Raw genomic sequence first — 25,548 nt, 5'->3', positions numbered from 1 at the left:
AAGATTAGAAAAAGCCTGAAGAGGTGACAGAATTGCCACCATCTCACTGTCTTAAGAAACTGCCACCAGCATCCCAACTTCCAGCAGTCACCACCCCGATCAGGCAGTAGCCAGCAACGTGGAGGCAAGACCATCCAAGGCCAGAAAGGACTGTGACTTGCCCAAGGCTCAGGTGATTGGTAATTTTTTTTTTAAGCAATAAATATTTCTAACTAAGGTAAGTACTTTTTATACATCAAGCTCTTGCACACATAATAAACTAAGTATGGGGCAAACGCAACTTTGACATGCACTGGGAAACCAAAACCCTCGTGTGACTTGCTTTATTGCTGCATTCACTTTACTGAGTGTCTGAAACCCATCCGCAGTTATCTCTGAGGTAGCCTGTATCCGAAACAATCCAGGGCGTGGCAGGTACCAGGTGTTCTCCGCGGGGTTGTTTCTCGCCAACTCCAAGCCCACCAACACACTTGGAGGGCATGGAAAGCAGGAAATGGCTTTAATGGGAAGCGCCCGGTTTTGCTTTCATTCTGCCCTTGTTCTCCTTGGGCGTGCTTAGAGCTGTGGGCACACCCTTTCCTTGGGTATTTTGTTTTTTCTCAAAATAATCAAGGAAGCTGGTAGGGAAAAAGAAAGCAATATTGAGAAACAGGGAGGTCAGTTTCCCGGGTGCATAAAAGGCAGAGGGGCTCTTGGCGGAGACAGCGTGCTCCACGTCGCGGATCACCGGGGTGATGTCCGAGGTGGAGTAGATTTTCATCCCCCGGAGGAAATTCTTCTGCCGGAGGATGTAGTCCCGGCCGTAGTCCTCCTGCAGCTCTGGGGGCAGGTGGTCCAGGATAACCTTCTCTTTCTGGTCCCAGCTCTCACTTGTGCCCGCTATATCTGGGACACAAGAAAAAAGGGAGGGTCAGGAGCCAGGACCTGGCTGAGCCGGGGAAGCAGCTGCGTGTAGAATTGGCCTCTGCTGGGAAGGACGGGAGGACCGACATGCACAAAAGCCATTCCCAATAGTGCTTCCTAAGGGCGTTCGTTGTTGCTGTTGAATGTGTATATTTTAGTCGTAGTGAACTCAATATCTGTATTTTATTTTTATGTGGTGCGCAGGAGCGAGCCCAGCGCCTCACGCGTGCTAGGCGAGCGCTCTGTCCCTGAGCCTCAACCTCAGCGGCTCTCGTTGGCTTTCAACCAACATAGAGAGCACTCGTGATTGGGTTTTTGCAAACTTGATAATCCACAGAATCAGCGACAGACCAAGAGTAGAACAGGACCCGACTCGAGGTCTGCCCTTCAGTCCTCGGTCCCTTCCCAGCGGCTACTGTCCCCACGGACAGGCAGGTTCATTTTGCCTGGGTTTGAACCCCGTATAAATGCAGTCCAGTAGAAGGCCACAAGGATGTGTGTCGTTTCTACTTGCCGCTCTTACAAAAAACGGCCGACACGAACATTCTAGCACATGTCTTTGGTGACTACTACATATAATATGTCTACAATAAAACATATATTACATATAACCTATTTTATCAGTATACCTGCCCCTATGTAGTATACATATATAATTTGTTAAATACAGAAGTAACACCTATCTCTAGTTAAAAATATACAACTTAAAATATCATATCTATATATTTTTTTAAATGCAGATTAAATTTAATGTTAATATAACTTAAATGTGGATTTAAGTTTTAACATAAATTACATATGATTAAGTATAAATGTATTTTTAATATAGAGACAATGACAGCTTGTTATATAAAAATTAAATAATATATATTTACTCTAAAATATATAACAGCAATGCCTGCTTATTTTATAATAAGGTGACTAACAGGAAGAGGTATAGATTTTTAAATTGAAAGAAGGACCTGAACTCAGACATTGCACCTGGGGGGATCTGGTTGCTGCTCCCCCATCACATGGTGTGCCAAATACCGGCTCTGGGACATAGTACTCCTGGATCCCTCACCTGGAGAATTATGTCAATCAAAACTATGCCTTATATATTTTATAAAAACTATAAGATGGGCGTTCAAAGGCTCCCAACAGGAAGAAATGATAACTATTTAAGAAGTTGGAAATGCTAATTACCCTGATTTGCTCATTACACATCATATACACATATTGTATTATCACACTGTACCCCACAAATGTGCACAATTGTTATGTGCTTATTAAAAAATAAAACATATATAGAAAAGGTGGAAGTACAATTGGAACAACTTTTTAGGAAACAATTTGCCCCCATCAAACTGAAGCTAGGTAAAGTTTTGATCTAGCTGTTGTGATCACTCCTGGGCATATGTCACAGGAGAATTCACGTATACCAAAGCCCCAGTTTATGTACCAGAAAGTCCAGAGATGCATTGTCCACAATCTAGAACTGACCCAAATATCTCATCAACAATAGAAAACTTGTTGTGGCATAATCACAGAATATGCAATAAAAACAAATGAGCCACAGCTACACCTCACATAGATGAGGTGTAAAATCACAGTATTGGGTGACAGAAGGATATATGCATATTCATTCTATTCAAAGCTCAAAAACTAGTAAACCAAACTCTGTTGTTTGAGGGTACCTGGGTGGATGTTAATTCTGTAAAGAAAAGCAAACAAATAACCATTAAAAGGTGCAAGAGAGTGGTTACCTCCTGGGTAACCACTTCTGGGTGCTAATGGTCTTTTTTTTTTTTTTTTATCTTAGCATTAAGTACACGAATGTTCATAATAACTGGTTAAACTATACATGTTTGTCTGCTTTTTTCCTATATATGAGATATATTTCCCCATTTAAACAATAAGGATCAGCTACACCAGGAATATGTAGTGGGTGAGAAGTGGGTAGCCCATGCCTGATAAGAGCAGATCCCTAGAAATATTAGGTATAATTGTTTTGCTGAATCCCTGAAAGTACAATTTAACTGCAGAGCTGTTCTCTGGTCCAAATGGAGTCTTACATCTGTGTGCTAGAATTTTTCCTGGGATTATGCACCAAACTTTAAATCGTCCTGCCAGGTGGCAAGACCCAGTCTATCATCTCCCTCCTCCACTAGCTCCAGCTGGCTTCCCTCTCTCTGTAATACCCTTTCCCTCCCAGGCCCATTGTCTGGAACACCTGGTTTCATCATTGACCAACTCCCATTCTCCACCAACTCCCCTCAATTCTCCTCCCTCCCGTGGAGTCCCCAAGTTGCAAACCCCTCCCAATGCTTCATCTTCTTTGCACGTCTACCAGCTGCTCCTTCCTCTCAACCTAGATGGCCAATGTCCTTTTCTCTCCACTCTTCCTAGAACAGCCCTCTGGTGTCTTGAGCAACCCCCATAAGCTGTGAAGTTCCCAGCTGCTAAGTGCTTCAAGCCAAAAGTTCAGTCTTTATTTTCAGAATTTATCTTTGGGCTAATATTCGAAGCTTTAGGGCTTATTCTTGTTGTGTTAGTAGAGCCTCCTGATATTTGGTCTTTAGTCACAGATACATTTTACATCTTCACTGAAATTACCGATTAAAATTTTGATGACCCAAAAAAAGGACTGGGCCTTGGGGTGGCCTGTCTCTGCTCAGAGTTCAGAAGTTCCAGGAGGAGAGAGGTGAGAATGAAAATCTCCAGGAGTCAGGGGAGGTGGGTCATTTTCTTTAGGAGGAGAATAACTGTTTTCCAAACACAAAGAAGTGGGAGGAATGAAACCATTTGAGCCAATGAGAATGGGGAATTAATAAATGTTACCAACATATCCACTCAGACTTCTATGGGAAAATAAGTTCTGAATCTAAATCAACAAACCTGATAAGAGGTTCATGGATAACATATTGGAAGAGAGGTTTGGGTGGTGTAGGGAAAATGATCAAAGTTGGTCAAAGTCAGTCAAGACAGTTCTTAGCTGTTTTCTCCCAGGTCAAACAAAACTCAGCCCCCAGGAAGCAGGTGTGAGTCCTAGGAAGGCCCTGTTCCAAGGGACACCTGGTTTCATACCCGCATGGCCTCTGCTTGCTTTATAGCTTTTGCGCTAACTCCAGCTGTCCAGGGAAGGAAGCAGAGAAACAACCCTATGTGAAGGAGCTTGGTACTTACCTCTCGAGTCTTAGATGAAACCACTCATTCTGAACTCTTTGGTGGACATGGAGAGCTACAGCATGCTGGTCACATGATAACTCTGCCAAAACCCCTGTACTAAAGACTTGGCCACCCTCTAACATAGCTTCCAGCAAGCCCTGTCCCTCAGATGACACCAGTTCCTCACTAAAATGCCTGCCTGAGGAGCCTCCAGGCTTCCACGAAAACAATTTGATGGGTTCCTGGGTCCACTTTCTTGAAGCATTTGAAAAGGTCTTTTAAGTGTGAATCTGTATCTCTTGAACTCAGAAATACCTCCCTCAAGGACCTGAGAGCCATTCCTTTGAAATGGAATCACCCAGGAGGCTGAGGCTTCAGCCTCCCAGCCTCTTTGGGAGTATTGAATCCTACCTTCATTCCATTCACAGTGCCCAGCTCTTTGTACTTTACCACTTGTCTGACTCTACTGAGCCCTGCTTTCTACCCGTCTCCATCTTCCCTTCAACACACCCCAATGCCATCTGCACAGATCAGAATGGAGCTTAGCTGTCATTACTACTGAGTAATATATGTTTTCACCACTTTAACTAATACCTGGCTGTGTTTATCTTTGACAACCCTAAGGTGTTCAACTCATGCCCTATCAGGCCCAGAGGACCCTCGGGCTTCCTTCCACAATGAACATCACAGGGCTCTCAGGCACCTACTTGTTCGGAAACCTCCAGGTTGGATGACAGAGACTTTTACTCCCCACTTGGAAAGCTCTTGTCTCATAACTGATGAGAACATGGTGAGAGCTGCCTTCGATGAGCTGTAAGCTGCCAACCGTTGCATTGGAAACACTCCTGTGGGAATAATGGGAGGAAAAAATCAAAAATGATGCTTCTATTCATTCATCCAATAAATATTAAATCAGCACCTAACTGCAGGCCAAGCCTCATCACAAGAATAGTGCTCTTTTATGAAGTCCCACAAGATGGTGCACTCTCTCTCCACCATGTGAGAACACAATGAAAAGACAGTATCTGCAAGCCAGGAAGAGGCCCTCACCAGACCCTGACCATGCTGGCACCTTGATCTCACTTCCAGCATCCAGAACTGTGAGAAATGAATTTCTGTTGTTTATGCCACCCAGCCTATGGTATTTTGATATGGCAGACTGAGCAGACTCATAACCAGGATGGGGAGGAATAAGAGGGATTAGGAAGGGGACAAGGATGCTTCAGGCAGAGGATACACCCATACGCTGCTTTGACTGTGGTGATGGTGTCATGGGTATAGACACTTAAAACTTATCAAACTGTACAAGTTAAATAAGGTCAGTTCAATGTATTCCCATTGCATTGCCTCAATTTAAAAGAGAAAGAGGAGGAGGAGGAGGAAGAGAAGTCACTGTACTTCAAAAGCCCATGGATACCTCAGCAAAAGCTAGAGAGGGTATTTTATTCATCCTCACTTTATCAGGACATTTGTGCAATATTCAGAAGCGGAAGGAGGAACTCCACTGTTCCTTGCTTCTATGTTCCCACACCTCCTGGTTCTGCCAGTCTTCCCAGCCTCCAGCGATTCTTACCAAACCAAATATGGAGTTTGTATGTGTGTGCATGTGTGTTTTCTCCTGACTATAGCATCTTGCAATTGATACTTTTTCCTTGCAGAGTTTCTTGTCCTTCCTCAGTTAGAGATGCTGCATCCATAGGAGAAGAGCTTCTTAGTATTGAAGTCTCTTGCCTTAAGTTCTACCTCCATTCAAAAGTTAAATTTTGCAGAATGAATATTTGAATCCCTATAACACAGCTCATACTCGCGTCTGACATTTATTAAGGCTCACTGGTTAAGGCTGACCTACATCCTTACCTCACACTCTGCCCTAGGTAGGATGGATGCTTGTTCATATGTAGGCTTTCAGGTGCTCTAGCTAGACACCCAGAAAAAAACTGGATTCAGCATTTGCTCTGTGACTCAGGATTCAAGCAGTGAGAGTCCTGCTTCTCATAACGTGTGTGAAACAGGGAATTCACTGAAATTCAATACTGGACAATTAAAGTCTCCTAGAGACTCAAAGCTTCGGGGACATTGAAAAAAAGAAGAAAGAATACTCTGAAGGCAAGCCAATTAGAATGGTGGCAGCTAACTGGTTCATCAGAAAGGGGAGGTATAACACAAACAGAGAAACACAGTGGACAAATTTGGCATGGAAAAATCCACAGAATAAAAAAGCTCCCGAACTTGAACTAATTTAGAGGCTGTACATCAAACTGGTATTTGAAAAGTGATCTGGGTTTCTCAACTGGCAGATGGAGAGCTGAGGTGGGCGCCATCTTGAGGAGGCCATGCAGCAGCCTGCTGCTGTGGGAACCCAGGAGATCATAGCAAACATTGCATTCTGCCCTGGAAAGGGCCTACTGTGTGGCCTAAGGTGTACTTAGCAGAATGTGAGTGAAACAGTACAGAGAAGATTGTACCCAGGTTTTCAAGTCAGAGATACAGTAGGAGTGCAATTTGCTTTCCCTTTGAGTCTGGAAGTTCATGTGACCAGCTAAAGAGGGGCAGGAAACAGAACAGGTGGGCATGAATACTCAGGGACTAAGCCTGGGAGTGCCATGTCCATGGCAGCAGGTGTGAGAGACCTGTGGAGGGCTGGCTCCACTGCCCTGAGAGTAGAATTCTTGGGAGCTCCTGAGATCCAGATTCCCAGCAGAGATCAGCATCTGCCTGGCCCAGAGATATGTTGATCTGATCTTTCTTTCTTTTTTTTTTTTTAACAATCCTAATTGGCTTCATTTTAATTTTAAAATCAGGTAACGCTTCATTCCATAAAACAGAATCAGTTTTCCTATGAGCCAAGCACTCATCAAAAATAATTTGATGAGTTAACATCAGTTTTTTTATTTTGCTTACACAAAATAAGGACAAGGGAACTTCACTATTTCGCCAGTTGAGAATGGCTGTTCTCCCTCCAATCCAGATTTCTCTTGGAGGACCAGATGTGTCAGCTTGGTTTGATTGACTCTGTGTTGTTGTTGTTGTTTGTTTTCCCCTGGAATATTGTCTCTGTTGAAAAACTGGCTTCACAAAGAAGGTGGCAGCAGGAAAATTTCAGAATCCAAAGCTTAAAAATAAGTCTTGGGCAGTGTGGGGTTATTTTCTGTCTCTGGGAGGGATCATCTCTCCCATGTCTGAGGCCTGGGGACAGAAGCAAAGTCCCCAGCCACCTATCCAGAAGATGTCACTCTCAGTAGTGTCTGGTGTCCTGACCTGTGCTCGCCCAGGATGATGGTGGGTAAGGAGCAGCGGGTCACAGGGGCCCCCTGACCCTCTGGGAGACAGCTCTCCCTGGGCAGACCCCGGGGCTGAGGGTCAGCGGCCAGGGGAGAATCATGTCAACGACTGTCCCCGCTGTGGTCCCTGAGGTCCTGGGGCAAGGATGCAGGAGGCAGCCAGTGTCACAAGACATCCCTGTCCCCAGCCAGGCCGGGCGCCTGGTTAAGCGAGGAGAAAGATGGGTCCCTCCTCAGGGCCTGGCCACTGTGCCTGGTCTCACTTCCTCCCCGGCACTGCCTGGAAGGGGAGGAAGTGACACCCAGGGGAAGGGCGGGAAGTGAGGCCACCGTCACATTCAAGTTCAGGGTGCGACAGCTCAGTCTGCCCCCAACAGGCCCCATACTCAGCTCCCCTTCATGGGCCATGTCCCTTCTGAGAGTCATGCCCTACCCTTTATAGGCACAAGGACCCAGAAGTTCCAGGGACACGTCCATGTTTAGGCCCTCGGATCCACAAGTGCCTCAAGCGTCCATGTTTAGGCCCCCGATCCAGAAGTTCCTCAGACATTCATGTTTAGACCCCCAGATCCGGATCCGGAAGTTCCAAAGGTGCAAGTCCATGTTTAGGCGCCTGGATCCTTAAGTTCCTCAGGCGCACATCCATGTTTAGGCCATAGCATCCGCAAGTGCCTCAGATGCACATTCATGTTTAGGCACCAGAATCCGGAAGTTCCTCAGGTGTCTATATTTAGGCCTACAGATACGGAGGTTCCTTAGGTACACATCCATGTTTAGGCCCCCAGATCCGGAAGTTCCTCAGGTGCACATCCATGTTTAGGCTCTAGGATCCGGAAGTGCCTCAGGTGTCCATGTTTAGGCCCCTAGATCTGGAAGTTCCTCAGGCGTCCATATTTAGGCCCACAAATACGGAAGTTCCTTAGTTGCACGTCCATATTTAGGCTCTAGGATCCTGAAGTTCCTTTGGTGCACATCCATGTTGAGACTCTAGGATCCAGAAGTTCCTCAGGCGTCCATGTTTGGGCTCCCGGATCCAGAAGTTCCTCAGGTGCACGTCCATCTTTGGGCCCTCGGATCCAGAAGTGCCTCAGTCCTCCATGTTTAGGCCATAGCATCTGGAAGTTCCTCAGGCACATGTCCATGTTTAGGCCCCCGGATCCAGAAGTTCCTTATTTGCACGTCCATGTTTAGGCTCTAGGATCCTGAAGTTCCTTTGGTGCACGTCCATGTTGAGGCTCTAGGATCCGGAAGTGCCTCAGGCGTCCATGTTTAGGCCGCAGCATCCGTAAGTTCCTCAGGCACATGTCCATGTTTAAGCCCCTGGGTCCAGAAGCGCTTCAGGTGTCCATGTTTAGGCTCCCGGATCTGGAAGTTCCTCAGGCATCCATGTTTAGGCTCTAGGATCCGGAAGTGACTCAGGCGTCCATGTTTGATCTTTCCAGAGAAGATACCACCCAGCAAACTCCTCAAGTCCCAGAACTCTGTGGCAGCCCGAGCCTTTTTCCCCGTGCATTGATCTGGTCTGCGCATTAATCTGGTCTGCCCAGACAAACTCCCTTCATGGTACTCCTTTATGCTGGTGAGAAGGGAAAGCTGAGAGCTATTTCAACCAGCTTCAGTTTTAGGCCACTCCAGTTTGGCAGTTTGGTAAATGATACAAAAAGAGGATGGAGTTACTAACAAACTCTCCCCGCACCACCCTCCATAGCCCCAGAAGAAACAAAGAAGGTCAGCCGGGCATAGGCAGTGACCATCCATCCTCATCAACAACTTTGACCACCTCACTGGAGACAATTCTTACATTTTTCATTAAGAATTGTGTGTGTGTGTTTGTGTGTGTGTGTGTGTGTGTGTGTGTGTGTGTGTGCGCGTGTGCTTGCTGTGCTGGTTAGTTTGCAGATATAGATATATATATATATACGTTTTTGTTTCTTTTTCTCATTTTGAATATTTTTTCACAATAGTTATTTTTAGAATTAGGGGTTTTTAAAATTTATTTTGGTTGGGTTTGGTTTTTGTTTCTTTGTTTCTCTTTTTCGCTTACTCTACTTTATTCTCCCATTAACAGTCAAATCTCTTCCCTCCCTTTGTGTTTTATTCTGTTTAACACCTCCTTCTTTATAACCATCATTTGCTACATCTCTTCTGCATTCTCTCTATTCACATTTTGACCATTATAAGTTTTCTTTATCTTCCTATCACATTTTCTTTTCTCTGACTGAACAGTATTTTTAGCATCTTTTAAAACTATTTGATTGATAGAACTCCTGCCTCTACCATTCACATTGTTGCAGTTACTAATACTAATACCAATACTGTGGATTGCACAGTTAAAACCTGCTTTAATGCCAAATCTAGTTCATGGTTATTTATTATTTTGCTGTCCCCAACATTTCTGATTGCGGTAGTTAACGTTGTAGATGTCATAATCGGCACTAGGCATTTATTTTAATTCTGTACATTGGTTGCTGCTATTGTTTGTTTCCCTCTTTTCAGTGAGATTCTGGGAATATACAGGGACACTACAAATTCACAGGGTACAGATTCAACTGCAGAACTAAACCCAGTCAGATACAGCACACCTTGCCACTCACAGATTAACCATACTCAAAGTAAAACTATAATACAGAGCTGGGGATATAGCTCAGTTGATAGAATGTTTTCCTCACATGCATAAGGCCCTGGGTTCAATTCCCAGCAACAACAACAACAACAAAAAAAAAACTTTAATACAAAGAATAGAAGAAACAAAAATTCCAAACTGGCAAAAGTAGGAATGGTTAGCAAAAAAACATTAGGTTCCATTTATGAACATCCACTTTTACAACAAAAACAGAGAGAATTAACACAAAGGCTGTGAATACCACTACAATGGGTCTCAATCTAGATCATTCTAGGACACTTTGGCAGGAAAATATTGTGCTAAAAATATCCATTCATAAAAGTAGAAGAGAATTACATCCTAACAGATGCATAAAACCCAACACAGGAATCAAAATATATGAAAAACAAGGTAATACAATGCCTCCTAAATTTCATAATTCACCAGCAACTGACTTCAAAGATATTGAAGTGAATGAAATATCAGATAAAGAATTTAAAAGAATGATTTTCAAATTACCCATAAATTCCAAGAGAACACAGAAAACAACTAAATGAATTAAGGAGATCAGTACAGGGTATAAAGAAATATTCAATAACAGATAAAACTATTGAAAAAGAACCAAACAGAATTCTTGTAGTTGAAATGTATACTAAATCAAATAAAATGCTTAGTTGGAAGTCTCTCTAAAAGAGTAGGCCATACTGAAGACAGAATCACAGAGCTGGAAGACAAAGTATTCGGCCTTGAAAATTCAGACAGTATTTTTAAAAAGTAAAGAAGTAACCATGATAAGAATATATAAGAACTCTGGGACAACATTAAAAGACCAAATTTAAGAATCATTGGAATTAAAGATGGATATGAGATGCATGCTAATGGCATGACTAATCTCTTCAGGGAAATAAAAACAGAAAACTTTCCAAACCTTGAGAGTGAGATGGGCATTCAGATACAGGAGACATTCAGACCCCAAATAGATAATATTGGAAAAAAAAATTTTCATGACACATTATAATTAAAATACCTAACAAAGAGAACAATAATAGAATTTTATTTTTTTTTAAAAAATTTAGTTGTTGATGGACATTTATTTTATTTATTTATATGTGGTGCTGAGAATCGAACCCAGTGCCTCACGCATGCTAGGCAAGCGCGCTACCACCGAACCACAACCCCAGCCCCCAATCATAGAATTTTAAAAGACTCAAGAGAAAAAAATATCAGGTCAGGTCACAATTGGAATGGTATGTCCCAAGCCCTAAAAGAAAATAAGTCAACAAGATCACCATATGCATCAAAGCTATCCGTCAGAATTAAAGTAGTAATAAAAACTTTCCAAGATAAGCAAAAAACTAAATAGAATTCAAAAATACTAAGCCAGCACTACATAAAATATATAAAGAAATATTACACAGAGAAGAATCAAAAACAAACCCCAGAGCTCAAAAATGTACAAATCTTAATTAAAGAGTACTTAAGCAAATGAGAAACAGGACCAAATAATAGACAACAAAATACATAGGAATAAATTTAACCAGGGAGGTGAAATATCTCCATAATGAAAACTATAGAACACTGAAAAAGAAGTTGAAGAAGACACAAGAAAATGGAAAGACCTTCCATGTTGGATAAGCAGAATAAATATTGTTAAAATGGCCAATATTTCAAAAGCAATACATAGATTAAATGCAATTCCCATCAAAATACCGATGTTCTTCACACAACTTGATAAAATAGTCCTAAAAATCATTTGGCAGAATAAAAGACCCAGAGAAGCCAAAACAATTCTAAGCCAAAAAAAAAAAAAGCAATGCTGGAGGTATCACAATATCTGACTTCAAGTTATACCACAGAGCTGTAGTAACAAAAACTGCATAATACTGGCATAAAAACAGACACATAGACCAATGGAAGACACAGAGACAAACCCACATATTTACAGTCACATGTTCCTTGAAAAATAGGTTGAAAGCATGCATTGGAGAAAAGACAGGCTTTTTAACAAATGATGCTGGGAAATATAGGTTATCCATATGTAGAAGAATGAAACTAAGGCTGCGGCTGGGGCTCAGCAGTAGAGTGCTTGCCTAGCACATGCAATACCCTGGGTTCAATCCTCAGCACCACATAAAAATAAATAAATAAAATAAAGGTATTGTGTCCAACTACAACTTAAAAATAAACATTTTAAAAAGTTTTTAGGGTTGGAGTTATGGCTCAGCGGTAGAGTGCTCACCTAGCACGTGCAAGGCCCTGGGTTCGATCCTCAGCATCACATAAAAATAAATAATAAAATAAAGATATTTTTAAAAAGTTTTTAAAAAGAATGAAACTAGACCCTTATCTCTCACCCTGAACAAAATTCTACTCAAAATGGATCAAAGACCTAGGGATTAGATCAGAAACTATGCATCGCCAAGAAGAAAATACTCCAGTGTATAATCACAGGCAACAACTTTCTCAGTAGGGCCCCTAAAGCTTAGGAAATAATTCCAAGAGTTAGTACATGGGATGGCATCAAATTAACAAGTTTCTGCACAGCAAAGGAAACAATTAAGAATGTGATGAATCTACAGAATGGGAGAAAATCTTTGCTAACTACTCTTCTGACAAAGGATTAATATCCAGAATATATAAACAACTCAAAAACCTTAACACCAAAATAAACAAATAACTGAATGAAGTAAACAGTTTTCAAAAAAATATATGATATATATATATATATATATATATATATATATATATATATATAATGAAAAAAATATTCAACATTGTTAGGTGTTAGAGAAATGCAAATCAAAACTACACTGAGATTTCATCTCACTCCTGATAGGGTGGCAGTTATCAAGAATACAAATAGTAATAAATGCTGAATAGGATGTGGAGAAAAAAACTTTTACACTATTCAGATTGTAAACTTGAACAACTACTATGAAAATCAGTATATCATAAAATCAGTATATCAGTAAATCAGTTCTATTCCTCAAAAGTTTAGGAAGAGAAACTCCACACGACCCAGCTATACCACTCCTCAGTATTTATCCTAAAGAACTGAAGTAAGTTCCAGGTTTTTTAAAGCATGCCAATAATCCCAGCAACTCAGAAGTCTGAGGCAGGGGATTGTAAGTATGAGGTCAACCTCAGCAACTTAGCAAGACCCTGTCTCAAAATAAAAAGTAAAAAGAACTGGGGATGTGGCTCAGTGGTAAAGCACCCCTGAGTTCAATCCTCACTACCAAAAAAATTAAAAATAAAAATCAGTATACTATAGAGGCACATGCATACCCATGTGTATAGCAGCACAATTCACAATAGCCAAGCTATGGAACCAGCCTAGGTGTCTGTCAATGGGTGAATAGCTAATGAAAATGAGATCTATATGCACAATGAAGTTTATCCAGCCATAAGATAAAAGTTCTCTGCAGGAAAAATGGGTGGAACTTGAAAACATTATGCTAAGGAAAATAAGTCAAACACAGGAAATCACAGGTCATATGTTTTCTCTCACATGCAGGAGCTAAAGAAGAAAAAGGAAAAGAAAGATAGGAGTGAACCTCAGGAAAATCCAAGGGAGATCAGTAGAGGAAAGTGACCAGAGGGAGAAAGGAAGAGAAGAGAAGGGGAAATACTAGGGAATTATATTGGCCAAATTGTATTTTTATATTATGTGTATGCCTGAATATATAAGAATGAGTCTCAGCATTATGTACAACTATAATGCACCAATAAAAAAAATATGGGGAAAAAAATGAGATCCTATCTACCCATAGAGGAGCAGGAATCTCAAGGACATGGTGCATTGCTTAGGTCTATTTTTTAAAGGTAATCTGAGTGGGGACATTGATCATTGCCAGGTACTTAACAAAACTGCATCTTAAATTGGGGATTGAGGCTCAATTGTGTGAAAGTCACACAGCATAATAATAAATAACATGGAATGATAAAATTACATGGAACCATACATAAACACATATCATACATACACATACATGTAGAAGTAAAACTGGGTAAATGTGAAGAAAATTGGTGAATTTTAGCAATACCAATATGCTAATAATATCATACTATAATTGGGGGCATTGGGATATGATATGTAAAGGATACACAAGATCTCTCTTATTCTTGACAGCTTCAGGCAAATCTACAATGAACTCAATAAAACTTTCAATTCAAAAAAGTGCATTAAAGTACAGATACTGTGCTAGTAATCTTTCCATCACTACAAGAAAATACCTGAGAAAGTCAACTTAAAGAAGAACGACTTATTTGGGCTCACATTCCTGACGGTTCAGTCCGTGGTCACTTGGCTGAATTGCTTTGGGTTTGTGGTGAGGCAGAGCATCGGGACAGAGAGGGTGTAATGGAGAACAGCTGCTCACCTCATGGCAGCCAGGAAGCAGAGGAAGAAAGAGGAAGTGGCTGGGGAGAAGACACACCCTTCCAGGGCACACCCCAGGGACCTATTTCCTCTAGTAGCCCACCTCCTACGGTTTCCATCACCTCCCAATGATGCCATCAGCTCTGAGCCCATCAATAAGGTCACAGCCTTCATTATCCAATCACCTCCCCAAAGCCCCACCTCTGAACATTGCTGCATGGGGAACCAAGCTCTCAACACATGAGCCTTCAGGGTACATTTCAGATCCAAATAGCCAGCATAGTTCATGTCAAATGCCACCATTATTCTTACATTATTATGAATGATTTAGTCTGGTCACAGAACTTCCTTTTGGGGCATAGCTTACCTCGTCTCCCGCTCTTGATAAGAAGGATATCCATCAATGGTTCTGTCCTGCTCATCTAGAGAAAGACGCTGACCAGTCATAATAACCCATTGCCTAGCCACAGAGGTTGAGTCTACCAAAGGAGAAGAGATGTCTCCAGAGAAGGGTCAGAGGAGTTCTGGAAGGAAGGGGGATCTTGACTCTGGAGCAGTGGACTCCTTGGCTCATACTACAGAAAAGAATTTCAGCATGAGCCAAATAGAGTCATAGAAGTTTATTTAGGAATGTAGGTACACTTTCAAGGAAGAATGTGGGCCATCTCAAGAGTAGCAGACACACTTTGGGGGTCCTGGCTTTTCTTTTAAAGGACACTTGGTGAGAGGTGGGTATGGGAAGGATATGATATCAGCCTGGCGATCTCAAGATGGTTTATGTTGTCTGATCAATTGCTGGATCCTAGGTTGGTGTGGTCTTCGGTACCTGATCAACAGATAATGCTGGAAATTCTATGTTTCTCTTTGCTTAATCTACTTGTTGGGAGGTTCATTAACAGTTTCCATGGAGATTTACAGATTGACCAGGAATTTGAGACTGATAGGTCTGGAAGAGAGACTGGCATAGGAAGTGAGATGCCTAGAAAAATATGTAGAACTTATGAAAAAAATGTATTTCCTTGTCCTTCTTGTGTCTCTTTTCTACATGTACTTTCTGATCTCTTCTATCCTATCTCAGCTTGGGGTGGGCACATGACCCACGGTGAGCCAGAGTCCTTTGGGGAGAACTGATATGTATGATGGAGAAAAGATGGTTGGAATATTTTTTCCTGGCTTCTTCAGTACATTATCACACCATCTTTGGAGGAAGACTGGTTCTTAGGGGGCTGCTTTTGCTACAGGAGAAGGTAAGCTGCGAAAACAAGGGACAAGGGGACAGAGGTGGGGGAAATTGTGACGACTTCGTCCTGGAGCCTGGTCTCAGCCAAACGGTAAGCTAGTAACTTCTTCTTCCATGTTTGGTTTAAGCTAATTTGAGGTTTGATCCTGTCACTTACAAATGAAGAGCCCCAAGGCTTAACTGATGTAATTTAAATAGAACATCTGGCATCAAAAAGCTCTCATTAAACTGGTTCCCTTCCGGCCACACAGATAAACAGTTGCTTTTATTTAGGTGATTTTTAGTTTACAAAACCTTTGCATCAAAAATCTAATCACTTCCGTCTATTATTGGCGAGAGAAACCAAAGACATTACATTATTATTGAATTGTGTAGTAACCACAGTCTAGGGGATTGATCTGTGTTTTCACTGCTTGGTGAGTTTATGGGTGACAGAGGTTGCCCAGCCAGGAGGCAGGCAAGCAGAGGGCAGTGGTCAAGATCTGGATTCTAGAGCCAACGCTGCCTGGGTTCAAATCACAGCTCTGGCATTAGCCACCTGTTCTCAGGAAAGTGGCTTTGTTGTTTATGTGACTCTGCCATTTAATCTGCAAATTAAGAATAATGATAATACAGGCATCAGAGGGTTGTTGTGAAGTTTCAATGAATTAATAGGTCAGAAGAGTGCCTGGCAGAAATCAGGCCCCATGTCAGGGCTTCCCATTGTTAGTGCTACTCTGTTCCTCACAATCCAACCTTGACAGCCCAGGCTCTGTGTGCCCAGGGTTTCTTAGCAGGACAGGCGCCCTTGCTCCAGCGTCTCTGGGATCACATCCTGTGTGGGTGGTTAAGACCCACCTCAACCTGAGTCACCATCTGCATTTAAAACCCAGTCCAAGTGACTCTTTCGAACTCCAAAACTTAAAGTACCACGTTAGGGTTTTGGTCACATATTTCTGAACGTGAGCTTTCCTGGTGACGTTCCACCTTGTTGATGAGGAGAGTGCTGGTTTGAATGTGTCCCCCCAAAAGCATGTGCTGGAAATTTAGTCCTCGGTTCAACAGTGTTGGGAGACTGGGGCCTGATGAGAGCCGACTAGGCCAGGACACTGAGCCATCATGTCAGGAGGGGTTTGTCACAGAAGAGAGTGTGCAGCCCCCCTCTACTCCCTCCCTCTCTCTCCTTCTTTTACGCTTTTACCCCCTGCTAAAGAAGGCACTTGCCGGATGCCAGCCCCTCTGTCTTAGACTTTCCAGCCTGTAGAACCACAAGCCAATGAGTTTCTGTTCATTATGAATCACCTAGTCTCAGGTATTCAGTTACATCAGCACAAGAGGGACCGTGAGTCTGACGTGGAGAATGATGAGAGTACGTTACACCCCACAGTGTCATCTAAAAAAATCACGTTTTGGACCAAACATTCAAGACCTATTTATCTAATGTACTATATTGAACCCTGTGAAATTGCCATTAGACCTCTTACTCACAAAAATGGCCTACTGTAGGGTCCAACCCAACAGACCCAAGCTCATGGGTGCTGTCATTGAGGCCAATGATCCCCGATGGTGTAAGATGAAATGAACACAAGTGTACCAGCCTCAACAGCCCAGGACCAGATGGATTTTCAGCCAAGTTCTACAAGACTTTCAAAGACGAATTAACTCCTCAAAGTATTCCATGAAGTAGAAAAGGAGGAAATCCTTCCAAACTCATTCTATGAGGCTAACATCACCTTAATACAAAAACCAGACAAAGACACATCAAGGAAAGAAAACTTCAGACCAATATCCCTGATGAACATAGATGCAAAAATTCCCAATAAAATTCTGGCAAATAACATATAAAAATATATTTAAAAGATAGTGCACCACAGTCAAGGGTCGTTCATCCTAGGGATACAGGGTTGATTCAATTTTCAGAAATCAATAAATGTAATCCATCATGTTAATAGACTTAAAAACAAGAATCATATGATCATCTCAATAGATACAGAAAAAGCATGTGACAAAATATAGCACACCTTCATGTTCAAAACACCAGAAAAACTGGGGATAGTAGGAATATACCTCAACATTGTAAAAGCTATATATGCTAAACCCAAGGCCAGCATCATTCTAAATGGAGAAAAATTTAAAGCCTTCCCACCTAAAACTGGAACAAGACAAGGATGTCCTCTTTCACCACTTCTGTTAACATCATGCTTGAAACTCTAGCCAGAGCAATTAGACAAAAGAAAGAAATTAAAGGGATACAAATAGGTAAAGAAGAACTCAAACTATCACTATTTGCTGATGACATGACTGTTTATCTAAGGATCAAAAAAATTCCAGCAGAAAACTTCTAGAACTAATAAAGAATTCAGCAAAGTAGCAGGATATAAAATCAACACCCATAAATCAAATTCATTCTTATACATCAGCAATGAATCCACTGAAAGACAAATTAGGAAAACTACTCCATTCACAAATAAAAAAACCTGGGAATCGACCTAACAAAAGAGGTGAAGGATCTCTACAATGAAAACTACAGAACACTAATGAAAGAAATTGAAGAAAACCTCAGAAGATGGAAATGTCTCCCATGCTCCTGGATAGGCAGAATTAATATTGTCAAAATGGCCATACTCCCAAAAGCATTATACAGATTTAATGCAATTCCTATTAAAATCCCAATGACATTATTCATAAAAATAGAAAAAGCAGTCAAAAATTTATTTGGAAAAATAAGAGACCCAGAATAGCTAAAGCAACCCTTAGCAAGAAAAGTAAAGCAGGAGGCATCACAATACCAAGCCTTAAAGTATACTACAGAGCCATAGTAACAAGATAAGGGTCTTTGGTGCTGGTATTGGCACCAAAATTGACTTGTTTCATTTTAATTTTTACTTAACTGTGGGAATATGGGATCTACCCCCTGAACAGAATTTCAAGCATACGATAGGATTAACAAAAGGCACAATGTCATTCAGGAGAGCAGCAGAACTGGCTCATCTTGCGTTACTGAAGCACTTTGAGAGACCTGCTATTGGTGAACAGAATGCCCCTTATTATGAATCGAAGACTTGCATTCACCCCAAATTCATATGTTGAAGCCCTAGCCCTAATGTAGCTATATTCGCCCTAATGTAGCTGTATTCAAAGACGGGGCCTCTAAGGGAGTCATGAAGGTTAAATGAGATCAGGATGGGGGGGGCTAATCGAATAGGTTGGTGTTCTTTGGATAGGTTAGTGTCCTTTTAAGAACCAGAAACATTCTCTCTCTCTCTCTCTCTCTCTCTCTCTCTCTCTCTCTGGCTGTGTGACAATGAATTTCCCTGGTCTTTTATCTCCCTACCTATTAAATAGGGGTCAAGACCCCTCCCTCAGTTCTGGAATGAGACCTGGAGGTCAGAACACAGGCATGCCTCATTTTAGTGTGTGTGTGTGTGTGTGTTTTCCTCTCTCTCTATCCTCCTTCCCTGCCTCCTTGCACACACACACACACACCAAGGAAAGACCATGTGAGGACAGAGAGAGCAAACAGTCATTTACAAACCAGGAAGAGTATCCTCACCAGAAACCCACACCTTGATCCATGGCTTCCAGCCTTCAAAACTGTGAGAAAGCAGTTTTCTGTTGTCGTTGTGGCCACTCAATCTAAGGTGTCTCATTATGATAGCCCAAGCAGACAAACTCACCTGTCAACAGCAGGACTTGTTTTAACCAACCGCCTACAGCCCTTCCTTGACCTAGTTGGCAGACCTGCTGTCCTGACTCCCTGTGCGACCACTAATGTCATCCCCCTCACCTTTTCTGCCTCTAGGAGCACTCAGTGAATTAGTTCCTTGACCCCACGTTCCCTGCCTGGAGAATGAATAAATCCAGAATTCACTTTGTTGACCACATGAGTGGTCGTTGTCCTTCCTTTACATTGTGGTATGTTATCACTAGGATAAAAATAGGGCACCTGAAGTTACCATTTAGGAACTTACAAAAGACTTGAGATGCTCTCTCTTTCCCCGAGAATGGAGTCAAAGCCAGTCTTTGGCTCCCTTGTTGTAGCACAAGCCAAAGTTAGCAATGTTCCCTGAAGTTCTACCAGTCAAGGGTCTTGATGTCAGCTGAGATTTCACAGGACCTCAGAAACTCCACAGACCCACAAAAAGCAGCACCTCCATAGTGATCCCTCTTTTTACAACCCAAAGCTAAGAGAAAGGGCTTTGCAAGTCAATACCCAACTAACACAGCAGGGGGCAGAAATCTTTCAGCCCTTTAGCCCCAGGCTGTATCCATCAAGAAAGGGGACCAAGGTGCTGAGCCCATGGCACTCAGGAGAGCACCATAAGGGCTTTCAAGCAGCTTCTGCCTCCTCCAAAGTCAAGTAGATAACCCAAGGCAACAAAGTTTGCTCTGCATGGTACTTTTCCAAGCTGAAGAATACAAACCAGTTCCATAACCTAAGGAGAGGCAGGTCTGCTGATTTCTATTAGGCTCGAGGAGCAGAAACTTAAAATTGCATCTGGTGGTTTCCTTATGACAGTCTCTGGGACTTTGACGAGCTGCTGTCTATCGCAAAGTTAGGACCTTGTCACTCAAAGTGTAAGTGAGAGCCTCTTGCAGCAGCAGTATCTAGGAATCTATAGGAAATCCTCAGGTCCCACTCTAAACCCTTGAGTCAGAAATTCTTGGGGCCCAGAAACTTTTATGGTGGTAAAACTCACCATTTAATTCTCAGGTATACAATTCAGTATGCAAATTAGTGGCATTTGATACATTCAGAATTGTGCAGCCATCACCTCTATCCATCAAGAATATTTTCACCACCTCCAAAGGAAACCAGAGACTTATTAATACCTATTAAACAGTCACTACACTGGCAAACACCAATTCTGCTTTCTGTCTCTATGGGTGTGCCTGCTCTGGATATTTCCTATAAAGGGAATCATATAGTAGGTGGCCTTGTGTGTGGTTTCTTTCACTCAGCGTCATGTTTTTAAGGTCCATCCATACCATAGCGTGAATCAGTATTTCACTCCTTTTTGAGGCTGAATGATATTCCATTGCATGGGTACGCCATGTTTTATTTATCCAATGATTCACTGGATGTTCGGGTTGTTTTACCCTTGGCTATTGTGAGTAATGCTGCTCTGCAGAGCCCTTCCTGTTCATCTGTTTTCTGTTCTCTTGGGTATACACCTAGAGGTTGCATTGATGGGCCACACGGTCCTTCTGTCTACCTTATGAAGATCTGTCAGATGCTTTCCACAGCAGCTGCACCTGCAGAGTTTGAGGGTTCCAGTGTCTGCACGTCCTCACCCGACTGTGTTGTTTTCTGGGGTTTTTTTTTTTTGCGTATAGCCATCTTAGTGGGCACATTAGCTTATTGTGGCTTTCAATTCCAGACATTGTGTTTGTAGAAGCCCTCTTGATGATTCTCATGCAGCTAAAGCTTAAAAGAGCGGCCCACAGATGAGTAGCATTAACATCACTCAGACACCAGCACAGAAATGCAGAGTCTTGGGCTCCTCCCAGAACAACTCGGTCAGATTCTACATTTTGACAGGTGAGTCCCTCAAACATTTGTATGTTTGAGAAGCACTGATGTAGGAGATAGCCCTAAACCGCCAACCCTTCCCAATCATCATTTAAGTAGAACAGAGTTAGGGATGTTTTGTTTTGTTTTGTTTTGTTTTGTTTTTATGCCCGTGCTTGTCTGATAGGGTCTTCTTTGATGGCCTGGAAAAGCAGGAAGGATGTAGAACTTGGGGCAAAACAGAGACACCCAGTTTCACACCCTGACTCCATCACCTTCCCGCTATTTGAATCTGGGCTAGCAGAGTTCCGACATGAAAAATCAATCTCTGCATCCTGCAGGTGTTAGAAGTGCACGACTTTAGACATGTAAACACCTAACGCCCCACCGTGGACAGCATGGAAGCGCCACTCAGCCTTGCTCTACCCACTGCCCACTGCCCACTGCCCCGACAGCCGTGGACAGTGTCGGGGAGGTAAGCCTCAGTCTTGGCGTGCTCAGTCAGGAAGCAGCTGGGAGTCCAGCTGACTGATTTTCCAAAAGATTCCCTTGAGGCAGCAAGCTGGCAAGAAGTCTAGGAATGGCCCCACGGTCAACCTTAGGCTGAGTTAGATTAAACCTCGAACTTCACTGTATCCCTTGAATATATGGACTTGTAGGGATATCTAAGGCTGCTTCATTTAGTGTAAGGTGATTTTTATCAGCTCGAGAAGGTGGGAAAAGATTATTGTAACTGAGAGGTCCCTCTCATAGGGTGGGGATACGACGGGATGTGGTTTGTCCCCCAGAGGTGCATGTGCTAGAAGCTTGGTCCCCAGTGCGTGGGTGTTGAAGTGGTGAAAACTGAAGAGCTGGGCCTAGAGAAAGGCAGTTAGGAAACTGGGGCTCCATCCTCATGAATGGGCTGGTGCCACCCCACAGGAGAAGATTGGGCTTTGGGACTGGCTTAGTCCTCCAAGTATGGGTTGCTATAGAACAAGTTTTGCCATCATGGACCACCCTTGCACACATGCCCCTTATACCCATGGTCATTTCCCTTTCTGCTTCTCCGCCATGTTGTGAGGCAGCCCAGGGTGCCCCTTGCCAAACACTGGCCCCATGATGTTTGGACTTTCAGCCACCCAAATTCAGCCACCAAAGTAAACTCTTTATGAAAAGTGCCTAGCTTAGGTTCTGTGTTATAGCAACACCAACAGACTGAGATGGATACTTTCAATTTATCACTGGCTGTGTTCAGTCTTCAGAGCCTGCAATGCATTTAAACCCACAGCTGAGACCGTAGGTTCTCAACTGGGGTGGATTTTACCCCCCACCCTGGGGGTCATGTGACAACAGCTGAAGATTTGTCACAATGGGGGTGGAAAGTGGTACTAGGCTCTAGTGGGTGAAGGACATGGACACTGCCAAACACCACCCCCACTATAGGACAACCCTCCACAGAAAGAATTATCCTCTCCCCAAAATGTCAAGAGCACACAGGTTCAGAAACACTGCCCCCGGATGCCCTAGATGCCCTAGCACCCTTGAAAAGTGCTCCCAGGTGTTACATCACACCCACTTAACAGATGATAAAATAGAGTCAAGACAAAACAGAGGGCCTGCCCCAGGTCACCCAGCTGATTCAGCAGAGCACAATGCAAAGCAGGACCAACAGCATTTGCCTTCTCATTGAAGCTCAGCATGCAAATGTGTAGGAGTGGCTACTCTGTTATTTCCCAAGAGGAAAACAGGCAGAGAAAGCTCCTAGGCCTCAGGATCAGGAAGATTATCCAACTGCCTTACCAGGATGGGGGTTAAAGAGCATAATTCTGGTGTGGGAGGGACGATGGCTATATTATTACAGGGGAAAGTCGCCTAGAGCAGGCACATCCCCATCCGGAAGTAGTGGCCTGTTGGGGTTGTCCACCCCTCACATGAGGAACCACGTAAGAACTTCAGGTGGATTATTTTATGGAAGCCTCGGAACACCTCTGGGTGGTCAGCACTCTGGTTTCCTCCACTTCGTGGGGAGAAAATGGGAGCTTAGAAAGGCTCTGGGAGTTCTGGGAGGAGGGTTCTGGGAGTGTCACCCGATTAGGAGGTGGAGTGGAGCACCCTGCCCCCCCTCCCCCAGGGACCCAACCCTGACAGAGAGGAAGCGATTGATAAGGAATCATCCCTGGACTGGGGCCCTGGGTAGAGGGAGGGGCCCAGAGAGGGAAGGGCCAGCAGGGAGGAGGAGGAAGGAAAGCAGGAGGAGGAGCAGGGGTGAAGAAAGGAGAGGGGAGTGGCAAGTTCACGTGGATGGCCTCCATTTGCTCGTGAGATGCAGACAGGAGGTGAATACAGCAGGCAACTGAACTCTGGCCGGCAAACACCACTTGTAACAAGGGTCCTTTCTCCTCCTGTGCACCCTCTTGCCTCCTGAGGAAGGCAGAGCCCGTGGGGGGTTTTGTTTACTGAGCGGCCCAGAGTAGGTGGATGAATATGCTGGGCATTGGGAGCGGGTAGAGAAAGAGCTGGAAAGAGGAAAAGGAAAGGGACCATCAAGATTTGGAAGCATGGGGAAGGGGAGGTGACCCAAGGCGAGGTGGCCAGCAACTGAAGACCACAGGGCATTTGCACCAAAATGTGTTGTGAGCTATGGGGTTTAACCTCCACTCCCTCTTTCCACAGAGTCTTTAAAAGGAAATATTATTTTATTTGGGCTTTGCCTTTGGGGTGCAATAAATTGCTGAGTGTTTATTCAACATGGTGTAAAATCTCTCCAGAAAGTGCTAGGAGTCTCTCCTTGTGTTCCTCATCTGTGAGGGTGTGAGGGACTGCATTGGGGCCCCACCTCCTCCTAGAACAATTTGTAAGTTGAACCCTGGCCCTTAGTGTCTTCAGTGTGACTGACTGTATTTGGAGATAGGACTAGAGGTAATTAAGGTTAAATAGGACCGCAGTTCAGTAGGGCGGGCATCCTTGCAAGGAGAGGAAGAGACCCCTGGGATGCAAACACACAGACTGTCTGCATGAGGAGGTGGCCATCCACAAGCCAGCAAAGGAGACCGCAGAGAAACCCTGATCTTGGACTTCAGCTTCCAGAACTGTGAGAAAAGAAACATCCGTTGCTAACATACCTACGTTTTCTCCCGGAAGCCCTGGCAGACAACACAGAGCTCCAAGTGTTAGCATCAATTTTAAGAGCTGTGTTTCTGTCTGCTCTCGAGCTCCCTGCCCTGCTGGGTACACAGTCCTCCACATCTCGGCTGATCTCCTGGTATGTTGGGTGATTCCTAAGTCCTATCAACCTGATCATTTCTAGAGCTTCTCTGGGGCAGGATTCAAATCTGGACACGATGAAGGAAAACTTTGTACACTTCAGGGACACACAGGGAGGAACAAAACAAAAAGGCTCCCAGCTCTGAACCATGCAAAACCGGAGGAAGCCTGGACTGCAGGCTCCATAGCCTGAGAGCAAGACCGGCTTCAGCCATGTTGGCTTGGTGCTGATCCCCAAGAAATGCAATAGTGAGGTCAGGTGTCAAGAGTTTGCATAACCCTGGAGTGAGAATAGATGTGAGATGTGTGACTTATTTTAACACTCAAGGTTACTATTTGAAAGGGATACAAGAAATCAGAGAAAGAATTTCTGGCTTGAAAAGAGTGTTCAAGCCACGCTGGAGACACCCAAAAGGGTGACCTCTGTCCTGCAAGCCCTTCACTCACCCATCTTCCATTTCCTGCTCACTCACCCGTCTGCATTTCTTTCTTTATTAATTGAGCTGGTGCTACCAGACGCTGGGCCCACAGCACCGATCCTGCATGTTGGAGATAACTAACCTGAAACCTTTCAAATGACTGAGCCGCTCAAAGTGGGGAACAAGGTGGAAAGAAAAGGGAAAAAATATCCTAGTCAATGTGCCAAGAAAGGCATGATCAATCATTTCAGTAAATATTTGTTAAATGAGTGAGGCAAGGTGTACTTGAGACTTTGCCAGGAGTACCAGACTGTACCAGGGAGCTGAGAGAGGTGACGCTTCCACAGAGGTCAAACACATCAAGACCAAGTTCAGAACAAAGTCAAGGGTAAAATGCTGCTAGGTCGTGGTGGGGGTGGGGGAGGGGTTCCCCTCAGAATTCATTTGCTTCCTCCAAGTAAACAGAAATTGGAAAAATTTAGGAGTGGTCATATAAGTTAAAATATAACACTGGTTGCTCCTAACCCCCCTGGAATCTGTCTCTCTCGCCCACTCCCCATCTTTCCTTCCCTCCCCCTCTCCCTTCTTCTGCCTCAGGCCAACCAATGACACCGAACAAAGACACACACCACAGTGAGATTCAAGGAAGTGACTGAGTTAGGAGACAGGAAGCAGAATGTGACGGACAGCGATGGTTGTCTCAGAAATACAAATGCCCTACAAAAAAAGAAATTCGTCTGGAACCTTTGTTCATATTGCAAAACGCAGGTCCACTCCTCCCAAACCAAACAAAGAAATTACACAAGTTGGACGCAGGTAGGGTTGCAGGCAGGGTTCT

At 43.4% G+C, this 25,548-nt stretch overlaps 1 protein-coding gene across 8 annotated transcripts in view; it reads right to left on the bottom strand.

Moving 5' to 3' along the window:
* Nucleotides 1-299: 299 nt before the first annotated feature.
* The window catches only part of Hsd17b2 (hydroxysteroid 17-beta dehydrogenase 2), a 72,214-nt gene continuing 46,965 nt past the window's right edge, over nucleotides 300-25,548 (bottom strand). For all 8 annotated transcript variants that reach the window (XM_076838005.2, XM_076838000.2, XM_076838006.2 and 5 more), the window contains 2 exons: nucleotides 4,758-4,895; nucleotides 300-885 (listed from right to left, as the gene is read on the bottom strand). In XM_076838005.2, the coding sequence (XP_076694120.1) occupies nucleotides 500-885; nucleotides 4,758-4,895 (524 nt within the window). In that variant the 3' untranslated portion in view covers nucleotides 300-499. The remainder of the gene's footprint in view (nucleotides 886-4,757; nucleotides 4,896-25,548) is intronic.

Source organism: Callospermophilus lateralis, chromosome 18, assembly GCF_048772815.1.
Source record: "Callospermophilus lateralis isolate mCalLat2 chromosome 18, mCalLat2.hap1, whole genome shotgun sequence".
In the NCBI taxonomy this organism is placed as follows: Eukaryota; Metazoa; Chordata; class Mammalia; order Rodentia; family Sciuridae; genus Callospermophilus; species Callospermophilus lateralis.
This window is presented reverse-complemented; position numbering and strand designations above follow the sequence as displayed.